Source organism: Dermochelys coriacea, chromosome 1, assembly GCF_009764565.3.
Source record: "Dermochelys coriacea isolate rDerCor1 chromosome 1, rDerCor1.pri.v4, whole genome shotgun sequence".
NCBI classification, from domain to species: domain Eukaryota; kingdom Metazoa; phylum Chordata; order Testudines; family Dermochelyidae; genus Dermochelys; species Dermochelys coriacea.
Window position 1 is genome coordinate 57001397 of NC_050068.2, and position 15482 is coordinate 57016878.

At 47.3% G+C, this 15482-nt stretch overlaps 1 protein-coding gene across 2 annotated transcripts in view; it reads right to left on the minus strand.

The window, feature by feature from the left end:
* ARL11 (ADP ribosylation factor like GTPase 11) overlaps nucleotides 1-14021 on the minus strand; it is a 23717-nt gene extending 9696 nt beyond the window's left edge. Inside the window, exons 1-2 of one of the 2 annotated variants that reach the window (XR_006277721.1) lie at nucleotides 13731-13975; nucleotides 12204-12858 (exon numbers count right to left, since the gene is read on the minus strand). Coding sequence is in view for 1 of the 2 variants with exons in the window: in XM_038373102.2 (XP_038229030.1) it covers nucleotides 12266-12841 (576 nt within the window). In the remaining variant the exon portion in view is untranslated. Of the gene's footprint in view, nucleotides 1-10136; nucleotides 12859-13730 lie in introns of those variants that run through there. The other variant, XM_038373102.2, reaches the window with a different exon arrangement.
* Between the last annotated feature and the right edge of the window lie 1461 nt (nucleotides 14022-15482).

Sequence of the window (15482 nt, forward strand, 5' to 3'; positions counted from 1 at the left end):
GTATGGTCCTTCCAAAATACTGTATAGCTGACACTTAAGTTCTCTGTGCACTATGCCCCTGGGGGTCCCTGAGGGTATTCCAGGGAGTCCAAGGGCCCTGCTGATCAACTCTTCCCTCTCTCTCTCTCTCTCTCTCTCTCTCTCTCTCTCTCTCTCAGAGGCTACTGAAGTCAAACTGGGACATTTTCAGTGCTAAAAATCTGGCAGCGCGGTGGGGCAAAGGCAGGCTCCCTACCTGCCCTGGCTCCATGCCACTCCTGGAAGTGGCCGGCACGTACCCTTGGTGGGGGGAACGGGACAGAGAGTCTCTGCGCACTGCCCTGCCCCACGCACTGACTCTGCAGCTCCTATTGGCCAGGAACTGCAGCCAATGGGAGCTGGAGGGGGGGCAGTGCCTGTGGGCAAAGGCAGTGTGTAGAGACCCCCTGGCTCCCCCCAGGGGCTGCTGCCAGAGGGATGTACCAGTTGCTTTCAGGAGCCACCCCAGGTAAGCCCACACCCCTCACTCCCACCTGCACCCCCTCCCGCACCAAAACTCCCTCCCAGAGCCCACACCCCTTCCAAATGCCCTGCCCCAGCCTGCTGAAAATGAGTGAAGGTGGGAGAGAGCGAGCGACGGGGAGATGGTGGAGTGAGCAGGGGGCAGGCAGGGGTGGGGCCTCAGGGGGGTGGAGTGGGAGCAGGGCCTGGGGCTGAGCGGGGGGGGCCTAGAGGTCCCTGAAAATTTTTAAATCAAAATGAAGGTCCTCAGGTTGCTAAGGTTTGAGAACCGCTGCACTATACTTATGCCCTAACATTCAAACACCCTGGCCACAAGAATAGATTGGTAGGTGAAACTTAAGAGCTCCACATGCACCTCTTAATGCTAATATTTTTGATTCCCCAAAGATTCTGGTATAAACAAAGGTAGTAACACAGCCTGCTTATTTATGGCTGAGGATGGCTATCATTAAGAGCAGCACTGTGGAAGGTATTTGAAATGCACAAGATGATTTACTGGTCCTACAAAACAATAGTGCTGGACACTGAGTGGATGGATTTATTGGAGATACCCAGGGGTCTTCATATTAATTATTTTTATAAGATGTTAATGGTAGTAATCAAGAATTGCAGTCACCTTTTCTGAGACATCAGTTAATTTTTACTAAAATCTACTTAGAGGAAGATGATTTACTGACTGTAAAGCTTTAAAGTCCTGAAACTATTTTTAATATAATCCTTATGCACTAAATATATTAATCCTGTGAAAAACAGAAGGATAAATATGTTCAATATATTTAATGGAATAAAAGCATTTCCAAATAATGGTTTTGTTTCGTATAATTGCACGTTTTATTTAGCAAATTGAAGATTGAGAGCCATAAGGAATAAGCCATAAGAACTGTTCACGGTAGTAAGTACTATAAATTGTCGTATTTCTGCTAAAGGAAAAATAGCTTGTTTCCTAAAGTAAATAATTGCTCATAACTGCTGAAACGGTGTGTGATTTGATTCTAAGAGACATTTTTGTTTGGTTTTTAATCTATCAAGAAGATAATCTACAGTTCAGAATAAAAATCTTGGGTAAGGGTGACAAAATAACCTAGTCAGGTGGCTAGTTATATATCAAACTCCACAAGTCTCATGATAATGATACTTTTAAAACTTTGGTAAAGTGAGTGACTATCTGATAAAATTATCTAGCACTTAAAATGGCAACCAATTTTACCACTTTTGATGACAATTACAATATTGTTTAGATAAAGGCTCAATCCTGTGTTGTGAAAGCCAAGACTATAACAGGGTTCAAAAAAGAACTAGATAAGTTCATGGAGGATAGGTCCATTAGTGGCTATTAGCCAGGATGAGCAAGGATGGTTTCCCCAGCCTCTGTTTGCCAGAAGCTGGGAATGGGCAACGGGATGGATCACTTGATGGTTACCTGTTCTGCTCATTCTCTCTGGGACATCTGGCATTGGCCACTGTTGGAAGATGGGATACTGGGCTAGATGGACCATTGGTATGACCCAGTACGGCCGTTCTTATGTTCTTATCCTGCTCCATTTGAAGCCAGTAGGCATTTTGACAATGAGGCCCTGAGATGGCATGGGCATGGTAAAACAGTTAGCAGGAGCAGGATCTGACATTTAATGCATTTTTCCATTGCAAGGGAAAATGCATTGGGGGAAAAAAAGCAAAGTATACGTTGCCACTTGGGCATGTTATGAACCAACACAATACAGATGAATTTAAGGAGTGCTGTAAATCAGCTCAACAATATGAATAATAAGTCTCAAAAATCTCTAGACCAGAAAATGAAGCTGGTGATAAGTCCCATGACATCCTCTGAGAAGAGACACTGTCAAGTCACTGCCTAGAGGGAAGTGAGAGGTTTTTTCTGTAAGCAGGATGTTGATAAGTCAGCTTAAGATGCTTAAGGTCCCCATTGCTGGGAAAATAAATCTGCCTCCTACATGTGGATTTACATAATTAATCAATGTGCCTTATTAAAAACCTGTTCCTGCTTCCGTTGGCTTCAGTACAAGCAGATCTGGCGACCTTACCCTGGGTTTTTAAACATTCATTTAATGGGAACTTTTGTTTTTCCTTTAGTCACCAAAAAAAAAAAAAATTCTGTAAAGTTGTAGTTAACGTGCATAACAAAAGCCAGTGACTCTGTCCTTGAGCTGCTGTCAGTCAGTCTGTAATTCACAATGTTGAATCTAAGGGCATGGCTACACTTGCAGATGTAGAGTGCTTTGAGTTAAACCAGCCTTTGGGGAGTGCAGTAGGGAAAGTGCTGGAGTCTGTCCACACTGACAGCTGCAAGCGCACTGGCGTGGCCACATTTGCGACACTTGCAGCAGCATTGGGAGCGGTGCATTATGGGCAGCTATCCCACAGAGCACCTCTTCCCATTCTGGCGCTGTGGCTTGTGGGGGGGGCATTCTGGGTCCTGTCCCAAGGCCCCGTGATGCATCGTTTCGCATCCCAGCAATCCCTCTGTTTTCATCCACATTTGGCACTATCTTTCAACGTTTTTTGCACTGCGCTCTCTATCTTCCCTTTTGGTCTGCAGGAATGGAGCACGAACTGCTGAGGAATATGCTGATGAGTCTCGTCAGCACGTCATGTTTGGCAGTTGAGTTATTCCTTAAGATCCAAATTGACAGTGAGGACTTCGACAATGATATTGACGCAAGTAACGCATACGACATGAGATTGCGTGTGGCATTCATGGATGTGCTCACTGCCATAGAACACCGCTTTTGGGCTCGGGAAACAAGCACTGAGCGGTGGGATCACATCGTCATGCAAGTGTGGGATGACGAGCAGTGGCTGCAGAACTTTCGGATGAGAAAAGCCACTTTCATGGGACTGTGTGATGAGCTCGCCCCCACCCTGCGGCGCAAGGACACGAGATTGAGAGCTGCCCTGCCGGTGGAGAAGCGCTATTGCAATCTGGAAGCTGGTAACTCCAGACAGCTACCGATCGGTCGCTAACCAGTTTGGAGTGGGGAAGTCGACAGTTGGAATCGTGTTGATGCAAGTTTGCAGGGCCATTAATCGCATCCTGCTCAGAAGAACCATAACTCTGGGTAACGTGCATGACATTGTGGCTGGCTTTGCACCAATGGGTTTCCCTAACTGCGGAGGGGCAATAGATGGGACACACATTCCAATTCTTGCACCACCCCACCTAGCCTCCAAGTACGTTAATCAGAAGGGGTATTTCTCTATGGTTCTCCAGGTGCTTGTGGGTCCCCTTGGGCGTTTCATTGACATTAACGCAGGCTGTCCTGGAAAGGTGCATGACGCATGCATCTTTCAGAACACTGGCCTGTTCAGGAAGCTGCAAGCTGGGACTTTTTTCCTAGACCAGAAGATCACCGTAGGGGAAGTCGAAATAGTGCATTCATCCAGCCCATATAAGGTGGGTAGAAAGCTGGCTAGATTGTCGGGCTCAACGGGTAGTGATCAATGGCTCCATGTCTAGTTGGCAGCCGGTGTCAAGTGGAGTGCCCCAGGGGTCGGTCCTGGGGCCCGTTTTGTTCAATATCTTCATAAATGATCTGGAGGATGGTGTGGATTGCACTCTCAGCAAATTTGCGGATGATACTAAACTGGGAGGAGTGGTAGATACGCTGGAGGGGAGGGATAGGATACAGAAGGACCTAGACAAATTGGAGGATTGGGCCAAAAGAAATCTAATGAGGTTCAATAAGGATAAATGCAGGGTCCTGCACTTAGGATGGAAGAATCCAATGCACCGCTACAGACTAGGGACCGAATGGCTCGGCAGCAGTTCTGCGGAAAAGGACTTAGGGGTGACAGTGGACGAGAAGCTGGATATGAGTCAGCAGTGTGCCCTTGTTGCCAAGAAGGCCAATGGCATTTTGGGATGTATAAGTAGGGGCATAGCGAGCAGATCGAGGGACGTGATCGTTCCCCTCTATTCGACACTGGTGAGGCCTCATCTGGAGTACTGTGTCCAGTTTTGGGCCCCACACTACAGGAAGGATATGGATAAATTGGAAAGAGTACAACGAAGGGCAACGAAAATGATTAGGGGTCTAGAGCACATGACTTATGAGGAGAGGCTGAGGGAGCTGGGATTGTTTAGTCTGCAGAAGAGAAGAATGAGGGGGGATTTGATAGCTGCTTTCAACTACCTGAAAGGGGGTTTCAAAGAGGATGGCTCTAGACTGTTCTCAATGGTAGCAGATGACAGAACGAGGAGTAATGGTCTCAAGTTGCAATGGGGGAGGTTTAGATTGGATATTAGGAAAAACTTTTTCACTAAGAGGGTGGTGAAACACTGGAATGCGTTACCTAGGGAGGTGGTAGAATCTCCTTCCTTAGAGGTTTTTAAGGTCAGGCTTGACAAAGCCCTAGCTGGGATGATTTAACTGGGACTTGGTCCTGCTTTGAGCAGGGGGTTGGACTAGATGACCTTCTGGGGTCCCTTCCAACCCTGATATTCTATGATTCTATGATTCTATGATTCTACCCATTGTGATCCTTCAAGACCCCACTTACCCTTTAATGCTGTGGCTCATGAAACCCGACACAGGGAGCCTTGACAGCAGCAAGGAGCAGTTCAACAGGCTGAGCCAGTGCAGAATGACTGTGGAGTGTGCTTTTGGCCATTTAAAGGGCCACTGGCACTCTGTATGGGAAGCTGGACCTGGCCGATGACAGCATCCCTGCCGTTATTTCCACGTGCTGTACCCTCCATAACATTTGTAAAGGGAAGGGTGAAAGATTCACTCAGGCATGGAACTCGGAGGTTCAGCACCTGGAGGCTGAATTCGAACAGCCAGAGAGCAGGGCTATTGGAGGGGTCCAGCGCGGGACGGCAAGGATTAGGGATGCCTTGAAGGAGCAATTTGAGGCTGAAAGCCACCAGTAATGTTTGGTGCCTTATACAGGAGTGAAGTGCAGCGATTCCAATGTTGTTAGGAATCTGTGTTTGCTAAATATGATACACTGACTTGCAGTGTCTGTTGCTTTCCTGGGCTAAAGTATCTTTTACTTTACGCAATAAATAATAAAGAATGTTTTCAAAGCCAAAAAATCCATTTATTGAAAATAAAATTCATTTATTGAAAAGAAACACAACTGCTTGGGAAACGGAAAGGGCAAGGGAGTGGTGGGGTACGGTACAATCACAGGTTTGTATATGTCCTGTTATCATACTCAGCCTTCCTGTCTGGAGCGCTGTGCAATGAGTGCTGCACTTCAGAATGGCTATACTGCATGGTGATGGGGATTGAGTGGAGCGGGTAAGGGTAGTAGTTTTCAGGGCTGGGTGGTGAAGCTACAGGTGTTGGAGGTAGCTGGTGGCAATAAGAACCCAGATGTTGGGGATAGTGGGTTGGAGGTGACACGGGGGCACAAGGGAAAGAGCTTTGAGGCAACGGCTGCAGGGTGGGGCAGTGACGGTAGTGCTCCACCTGCATGGCTACGAGCGCCTGGATCAAGTCCACTTGGTGCTTCATGATGCTTATCAGCTGCTCCGTGCTTTGCTGCCGGAGCTCCTCGCTTTTTTACTGCGCTCCTCATTCTGCTGGTGGATCCTCCTTTCACTCTGTCTTCACTCCTGCAATTTTTGGTTCTCGTTAAGGGACTGCTGCATGACTTCATGTAGCATGTCTTCTTTGCTTCTCCTTGGCCTCTTCCCGATTCATTGAAGTTTTTTGGCCGGTGTTAACACAGATGGCTGAGATCTCAAGGTTGTATCTGTAAAGGCAAAATGCAACAGTTAACAGAGGCAGCATTGGTCACACCAGACAAAGCAATAATTCCCCTGTACTTCAGGGCAAGCACAGTCTACACAATAGCATAATTTGCCCATCCCAAAGTGAGCGCACATAACCCCCGGCAGTCCCCAAAATGGTGAGTAAGCATTGGGTCAAAGGGGACTGATTGTTTCACGGCCATACTATCCTCTAGGTTTCTGTGCCTTGGGGAGAGCCAACAGCTGCAGGGGCCCCCTATACTGAACTGTCCCCACATTTTCCACAGGAGTTCGTCCTGGAAGATAGAATCTCTCTGCTGAGGGTGAGCTGGGAAGCAAGGGAGGGTCTTCTACTACAATGCAGCTTCCGCCCTGGTCCATATGTAGCTTGCCTGTGTGCAGCAATGGTCCCCTCACAGCACAGTGGCATGGACAAGTTAGCCTTACTGGGACAAGGACCACAGTGGCTCTCCCCAGAAACCTGCGCAAGTGCATTGCCCAAGTACTGGCTGAGAGCTTTGAAGAGATCACTGAGGCTAATTACCGCGATGTGAGAGAGCACATCAATGCCCTATTCCACATCTAGCCAGGCTTGCAGCCCTAACCCTCCTCGCCCCAAGAGCCCGCGCCAAATAACTTCCTTCCCAAAACAAAAGCCACTTACCGGGAACCTCCTCTGGTGTTTGTCCTTCCCCAAGCACTGGCTGCCGCGACTGGCTGCCTTCCTCCTGGCTTGAAAACAGCTCCTGGCTGCATGATCTACGGATGCCGGGGTGTCTCCCTCCTCCTCAGCACCCTCGCTCCTGCATTCCTCCTCCTGCCTTGTTGAATTGGGTTCTGAAGTGTCCATGGAGGTCCCTCAGAGTGGAGATGGGGTCGACCCCAAGTATCATGTCCAGCTCTTTGTAGAAATGGCAGGTCGCGGGGACAGCACCGGAGCGGCTGTTTGCCTCATGGGCTTTGTGGTAGGCATTCCGCAGCTCCTTTACTTTAACCCCACACTGCAGAGCATCCCAGTCATGGCCCCTTTCCATCATGTCCCTTGATATCTGCCCGAAGGCATCGTAATTCCTATGGCTAGAGTGCAGCTGGGACTGGATAGTTTCCTCCCCCTAAACACTGATGAGGTCCAGTACCTCGCCATTGCTCCGTACTGAGGATTGCTTGGTGCGTGGAGGCCTGGTCACCTGGAAAGATTCGCTGAGAGCACTCCATGCCTGGCTGAGCAAATAGGAAGGGGATTTTCAAAATTCCCAGAGAATTTAAAGGGCAGGTCTGACGGTTGGTCACCTGAGGCAGGCAGTAGAGTTCAAAGTGCTGACCAGTGTGGCTAGAACAGGCATTGTGGGACACTTTTGAGGCTGATCACAGTGCAATAACAGAATAGGGCGTCCACACTGGCGCCGCGGCGCTCCAGCAGGGGTGCAGCAAACGTTATTCCATTCACCGAGGTGAAGTACCAGGAGCGCTCTAGCTGCAGAGTCAGAACGCTCTACATACCTTGCCAGTGTGGATGTGTCATGAGATAGGGTGCCCGGAGCTGCTTTAATGCGCTGTAACTCACAAGTTAGCCAAGCCCTAAGTAATGCAGAGGTCTGAGCCTAGTCATGATAGTGCATTGCATACGACAAGTGCTGCAATATCCAAGTGACAGTAAGTGAATTAAAGGTGGTGCTTTGGCTTGATAAGGAGATACAGAGCCTTTTATTGTACCTCTAGAACATTGATTCAAACACAGCCTACATCAGTACCTGGAAAGGTAACTCACTACCATTCAATGGCTATTTGGTGGCTTATATGAATTGAGCTTGGTGATCTCAGGGTGTGTGTGTGCATCATCCTCATAAAAACCACCACCAGAGTACTCCAGTAAAGATAAAGGCCCCATTGTGCTAGGCACTGTAGAGTTGATTCCTGAAGGTGTGTAGCTGTAGTACACTGGGAAGGCAGCATTTGGGGGGAGAGGGGGGGAGCTGCACTTTTCCTGCCAGTAAGGCCCCTTGTATATGGCTAAATGGAGGATTTCAATCTCAGGCTGTCAGGCTAACACCTTTCACAAGCACAAAGAGGAGATTCCCTTGGGTTAACCAGTGAAGTTTCACCTTTCCTGTGAAGTTCTGTGCTCCTGTGTGGGTTTTTTTTTTTTTTTGTCACAACCCCCAATGGGAAGAAGGCCAGCTTCAGAAACAGCAGCACCTAACTCCTGCAGTGCTGAGGAATCCCTTTCCCAGCCAAGTGCTAGCTGTGGTATATGTAGCTACATAATTGTTAGGCTTTTGTTCTCTCTCTTGCAGTTTTAAATTTCCTGGGGCCATGTCTGCACTGACAAGCTTACAAGCTGTATCGATACAACTGTGCCGCGTCAGGCCGACAGCAGAGAGCTCTCCCATTGACATAATAAAACCAGCTCAATGAGCGGTGGTAGCTATGTTGGCAGGAGAGCATAGTGCGCACGAGCGCTTATGTTGGCAAAACTTATGTCACTTGGGGGGGGACATTTTTTCACACCCCTGAGCAACAAAAGTTTTGCTGATATAAGTGCTAGTGTAGACATAGCCTAGGAGTCTGCTGGAAGCAGCTGCAATTTTGTGTTCAGTCCAGATACAGCTTACTGTGCTCTAATGGTAACTACATTTGTTTGATGCTAAAATGAAATGAGCATTTTAAACGGACAGCGAGTGGCTGCTCAGTGTCACTGGAAAGCACGTACTTCCCTGGTGAAATCTGATAGGATCAGACCAGGCAGTAACTCAGATGCAAGAATTATAGTTTTTTATTCTTCTTTAGAATCATAGAATATCAGGGTTGGAAGGGACCTCAGAAGGTCATCTAGTCCAGCCCCCTGCTCAAAGCACGACCAATCCCCAATTTTTGTCCCAGATCCCTAAATGGCCCACTCAAGGATTGAACTCACAACCCTGGGTTTAGCAGGCCAATGCTCAAACCACTGAGCTTTCTTAAATACTTACTCCTTGGAAGGCCTTCAAATACTAATAACTACCCTGTATTTTCTCCAAATGCCTTTTCAGTTAGTTCAGTAAAATTGTTTATCTGGTGCTTGATTTGAATTTTCACTAGGAGCACAAGGGAGAAGCCGTGTGGTTTGTTGTCTTTAGGAAAATGGTAAGAAGTCATGAACACAGAACACACTGTATAATAAAGAGGGAGTAAAGGCACCGCAAAGCATAGTGTGTGAACATTCAGTAGCTGTTATTGTGTCAGTGCCAGTTGTGTGCTTGGCACTATACAAGCCACAAAAGCAAAGCCAGTCTCTTCCCTGAAGAGCTTACAGTTGAGAAGCCAAGACACACTTTGAGATAGTTGTCTGCCTATGAGAGCTTCCCCTACTTCCAGATCAATTTTTTAATTTACCGCTATCGGGTGAGCTGCTGTGCTTGGCTTCTAAGAGGTGTAGTACCGGAGGGGAGCAGGCTCAGGGGGCTTTAAGGCACCTTTGCATTCTCCCAACAACAAGCTGTTCCAAGGGTCAGAGTGGCCCTTACATGATTTAAGCAGCCCAGCCTAAGGCTTGTTTACACAGGGAAAATGGCCAGCAGAAATAAAGCTATACCGAGAGTCACTTTTGTCCCAGAATAGAGAATCTACATGGAGAGTTACACTGGCATAGATATAGTCCTAAAATTATATTGCTATTGTTCTGCCAGTCAATTCCCCCATGTAGATAGGCAGACAGGGACAGGCTGCTGTAACCCTACGTCAGCAGCTCTGTATGATATGTCCCCATGCCTGAAACATCCTTTCAGCTACACACCGCTTCAGCCATGCCCCTTACAGCAAGGCTTGGAAAGGGGCCCTTAAAAGGACAACCTGAGGCCGTCAGTCTCAGTTCTTGCTCTAAGGGAATTAGCTCCCAGCTTTTCCCTATAGTTGTAAAGCCCCTTCCACCTTTTTACCTGGTGTTAAGAGGCTGGAGTGGGGAGTGAGAATCTGACCCATTGCGTTCAGATGGATGGGTAAAGAGATTGTGAAAGAGCCACAGTGACAAGTGGAAGCTAAAATGATTCAGTTCGTATCTGAGGTCTCAGTGATGTCTTCACTTTATTGGAATCTTGCATTTACAAGCAACAATGGGAAAATCAACCCATTTACAGTAACTGCAGTTTCAAACTGTTCTTAAGACCGTATCCTTCACATGATCATGTTTTTGTTTGTAACCTTAAGCTACAGCCTTGCCTAGAACGCAGATTCACTATGCATTTCAGAGCAAGTCTAGTATTTGGCACTCTTACTCAAAGCAACAATCATTTATGCCAAATCAAAACTGGGCCATTTATTTACTTTCACAGCATAGCACATACTATGCCTTACATTGTTCAGTGTGGCTGAAAATTCTGGTATGTCTCACTAGGAAGGATTTCTGTTAGGGGGGATTTCCCATCAATGATCTTGTGTCTAGAGCATAGCACTGGGAGTCAGGTGGCTTCAGTTCTATTCCTACCCTGCCACAGGCTTCTTGTCACATTATTTAACCTGACCCAGTTTCACCTTCTGTAAAAGGAGGCAGATAATACTGCCTTACTTCCCAGTAATCTTCTGAGGCTTAAGTCATTCATGTCTGTAAAATGCGTTGAGGTGATCAGAAGAAAAGTGCATGTTTCTTTCTGGTTTTGCCTCATGTGTATGTTCCTCTTTGAAACTTGCTGATTCCAGCTGCCTAATATTCTTGGGTTGGGTTTTTTTCCCCCCTTTTCTATTGATAGCATAATAATCTAGTACAAGCTAATAAACATACTAAGGTTTTTCATCTTAATCAATTTGGTTTTGGTTTGGTTTAAATTTCCAAGTTTAACAAAAGGTTCCATGTTGTTTGTATGTGCCCTCACTACAGGAGTGGCTTCACAGGGCCACTCTTCAGTGTAAGAGTTAATGGAATCAAACAGAGACTTTCACTACATAGCTGGGGCCTGATCCTTCTTCTGACAACTGCTGAGTACTTCAACTCCCACTGAAAACAGCAGAAGTTAAGGTCCTCTAGTCTAGACTATCACCCTGCCTTTTCTACAGTACATTTTTAGTGTTTTATCTAGTCTAATTTTAAAACACCCAATAGACAGATCTCCTAGCGCTCCTCTTGTCAGCCTAGTCCACCGTCTAATAGATTTCAGCATCAGGACGTTTTGAGATGGATTAGAGCTCTGGTGAGCACACATCTGTTCCTAGCATTTAAAACTCATCACAGTGCTCATTCCTGCTTGATTTTCTCAGGTTTTAAATTAACCCAAGGACAAGCGATTATCATTTATAGTCTTGTTTCAATAAAAATGAAGCATGTCTAAATACATGTCAAAAATGATACACAACAGGATACGCACAAATCCACACATACGTTCTAAAAACATAACACACAACCTAATCCTGATCACGCTTCAGTGGCCCAGCATGATGCTCACAAAGGACACTGCTAAAACCAATTGCCAATGAGTTGTTTACATTCTTGTGCTTAATTTCTTCTGTTCAGCCATTCTCTTTCCATTCTGCTCTGTTTCAGATCAATAAACATCTGCTATAAGTTGTAAGAGAAGTGGAACTGAGGTCATTCAAATATATCCCCTCGGAGACTGTTACTCTGCACTGAGTGCATCTGAGTTTAGAGGAATACAATACTGACTGACATCCAGCAATATCTTCTTCATCAGGTCAAAACCCATATCCAGAACACATAGAGTAAGACATTTAACATGAACAAAATAATAAATGTCACCCAAGTAATACCTGTAATGAGAGCCGAGTTTACTGGTGCAGCAGATTAGGAAAAACGGGCAAGGCAAGGTCAAGAACATTGCAGTCCACAAATGCAGCTTTGCTAAGGGGGGTTTCTGATGTGATTTCGTGGTGCAGTAGAATGATGAGATATTTTGGAATATTACACATGCCACATGGCGTTCCGTTAACCATACCAGGAGCAGAGGGGGTATTTCTGAGATGAACAGAGTGCTGAGAGATTACTAGTGGAAGAAGTTACTTGATTTTCCAGTTTCATGCTCAAGTTGCCCCCTCCAGTCACGTCCGAGATTAAAGGTATCCTCATTGCTGGAGTGGCACACAGACACATTCACGGGAATTCTTATCTCGGCTCTTAAGAAGTCCTGCCAGGGCCATTAAGGCTTCCCTCAGCCCCTCGCCAGTGTGAGCACTGCACCCTCTCAGCTCCCAGCTTCGGCCACTGAACCATTCCAGATTCAGCCTCTCCCGCAGCTCTGAGAGAGACAGGGACCTTGGCAGCTCCTGCTTGTTGGCCAGAAGCAAGACCGGAACCCCTGTCATGTTTACGTTGTTCAGAACTTTCTCCAGTTCAGCCATTGCCTCTGGCAGCCGGGTTTTGTCGGCACTGTCCAGCACAAAGATGAGAGCGTCCGTGTCTTCCAGATAGTCCTTCCAGCTAGTGCGAAGCTTGGCTTGACCACCCACATCCCAGAGAGTCAAGGGTAGATGACACGGGGTTTTCAGAGACTCCACATTGAAGCCCACTGTCGGGAAAGTCTTCACAAGCTCGTGGCTCTTCAATTTCGACAAGATGGTGGATTTGCCAGCAAAATCCAGTCCCAGCATCACCACCCGGGCTTCTCTTTTGTACCAAGCCTTGAAGCTCAAGGTCCCCATTGTGCTGCTGCTGAAATCTTGTTGAAAAATTGTAAATAAAAAATTATTCCTTTCCAAAGAGAAACATTCTTACTGCATCTAATAATGGCACTGTCTGGTAGAGTGACTAAACTTTTGAAAGGGGTGGGGTCCAGTTGGCGCCCAGCCCCCTCTGTCTGAGAGAACACTTTGGATTCACGTGTACTATTTGCTGCAGAAAGAAACAATCAGCTTCCCCGCTTTCCTTTGTAGCTAAAACAAGGTGAGTGATATTATTTATGAGGGGTGCAGCAGAGCCAATAAATGTGGCTTGAAATAACAAATGTGTGTTCCTGTGTTCTGCTTTGCTGTCTCTAAATTCCACGTTCAGCTGCAACCCAAAACTGCCAAGGGTTAGGGGAAAACAGACCTTTTAAGAGGAGAGGTGACAGGACTGCATAATCAGTTTCCTCCTCATGTTTCACAGAAACAAAATCGATGTTTTGTCCACCAGCCTCTCCAGGGGAAATCCACCCCCATCACAGGGCAGAGGGAACTGAATTGTTGCACTTGTGACAATCAGAGGCTGGTAGGTCATCACTTTCGAGAACAGCAGCTGAGACAGTGAAAAGGCTTCTGAGCCACTCTTAAGTTAAGGGAGGAAAAATAATCTTCCCCGTAGTAGCGGCTTTCACCAGCTGCTGTGCAGACAATAGAAATGGAGATTTAAAGAAATATTTAAATGATATTTTAAATGTCTCATTGAAATGCAGCTAGCAAAAACCAAGAGGTGGAAAGACTAAAGTGCTTTAGAGTGAATCCCAAATGAATGAAACATGGGTCAGTCTTCTATGGCAATAGCAAATACTATTTTATCACAAAAACAGTACATTGCATAGCTAGACAGACGCAACCTGAGAGTGATACATACCAATAGAGTGATAGGATGAATAGGAGGAGATTTTGTGGTACTTGAATATCTTGCAGAGTCACTCAGACAAGAGCTGCTCTTTTCAGCCTGGTGGTTGTGCAGTATGCCAGCAAAATAGATCATTAAACTGTGGCAGGACCTGCACGCTAACAGTCTGGTCAGATACACCCAGGACAACGCAAGCTAGGCAGAGAGGTTGTAAATCTCTGGTTATTGTGTCAGCAGAGAGCTTGTGTCTCTAACCACTTGACCTAAACATAGAGAAAGCAGAAATTTGATTAATTTTCTCTTCTATAACCCCCCCCCCCCCCGAGCATCTTCCATGTTCCTGTGAAAGCTGCAAATATCATCTGATGTTACCCGAGTGAAGGATCCACAATACAAACCACCATTTTTCTGGGCAGCCAGGCTGGATGATCTTCATTATAGCCTGTGGAAGTGACTCCTTGATCAGCTGTAGAAGTCACTGGTGAACAATGGTAGGCACTTGCCCCGATCCGGGCTGCTTATGTTGTCTTTGCAGCACTCACAGCCACCGGTGGCCTGGTGATTAAGGCACCGATCCTTAAAAGTACTTAAGTCTTGCTTCACCCAGCATTGTAACCTCTAAGCAGTCTGCTGCCCAGTGGAGCCCTCAGCCTCGAGCCAGGTGCCCAGGCACCCCATACAATGCCTGGGGAGAGTTAGATGCCTAAGAAAGGGATCCTCAGAAACTGACTAACTGAATGGGGCGCTGCCTAAGCTCACCAGAACTGAAATGGAGAGGAGAATGGCTTAGGCACCTACGCAGCTGACTTGGCATGTCTGGCTGATGAGCCTCCCTCTGCTCAGGATCCTCAGCCACGAGCCCTCTCCTGGAATTAGGCACCTAAGCCAGGTCAGTCACTTAGGTAACTCATGTTCTAGCAGCTGAAACAGAATCTGTCTCTCTCACGTGTGATAGCTCTCTCACATTTGCCCTATGTTTCTGTGTGCCTACAACCGTCTTTTGTGCTATGCCTCCCCTTATGGTGGCCTGCACTCAGCCCTCCTGCCGCAGGGTCTGACAACTATCAGGTCTTATGTTACTCCTGGGGGAATTCTATGTCACTGAGCATATGCAGAATTAATGGACCCTGCAGACTTTTTTCCTCTGCAGAAAATACATTCTGCTGGAGAGGCGCTGTAGTTATGCCTTTCACCCACCAGGGCCTGCTGTGGCACCAGAACATTGGGCAGCTGAACAGCTCACTGTAGCAGTCAGCAGAGAGGAGGAGAGGCTGCGTTCCTCACAGCATCCTGTCCATGGGGCCAGGTGAGGAGGCATGGCATATGGGGGGGGACAGACTGTGGGGGGCATGGGGCTGCTGCGGGGGATCACATAGGCTGGGGTTCAGAAGGGCTAGTGGGGGGACAGACTGGGGTGGGAGTTGAATGGGAGTGGGGGTGCAGGGACACTGTGGAGCAGGGGGATGCAGGGCCACATGGTGATAGGGGATGGCTGAGGGGGTGCAGGGACACAAGGGGATGGGGAGGGATGCATTTGGATAGGGGAAGGGGTGCAGGGACACGGAGGGGGGGAGGAGGGTGGCTGAGTGGGGGTGCAGGGACACATAGGGATAGAGGCAGATGTGCCTGACTGAATGGAAAAGGCTAGGGATCAGTCAGGGTCTGCATGGGGGAGGTTCCCCTACTCCCTAGCAATTCCTTCTCCCTCCCCCCAAAAAAACAACAACAACAAAACCCTGTTCCATACTTCTCTCACCCACACCC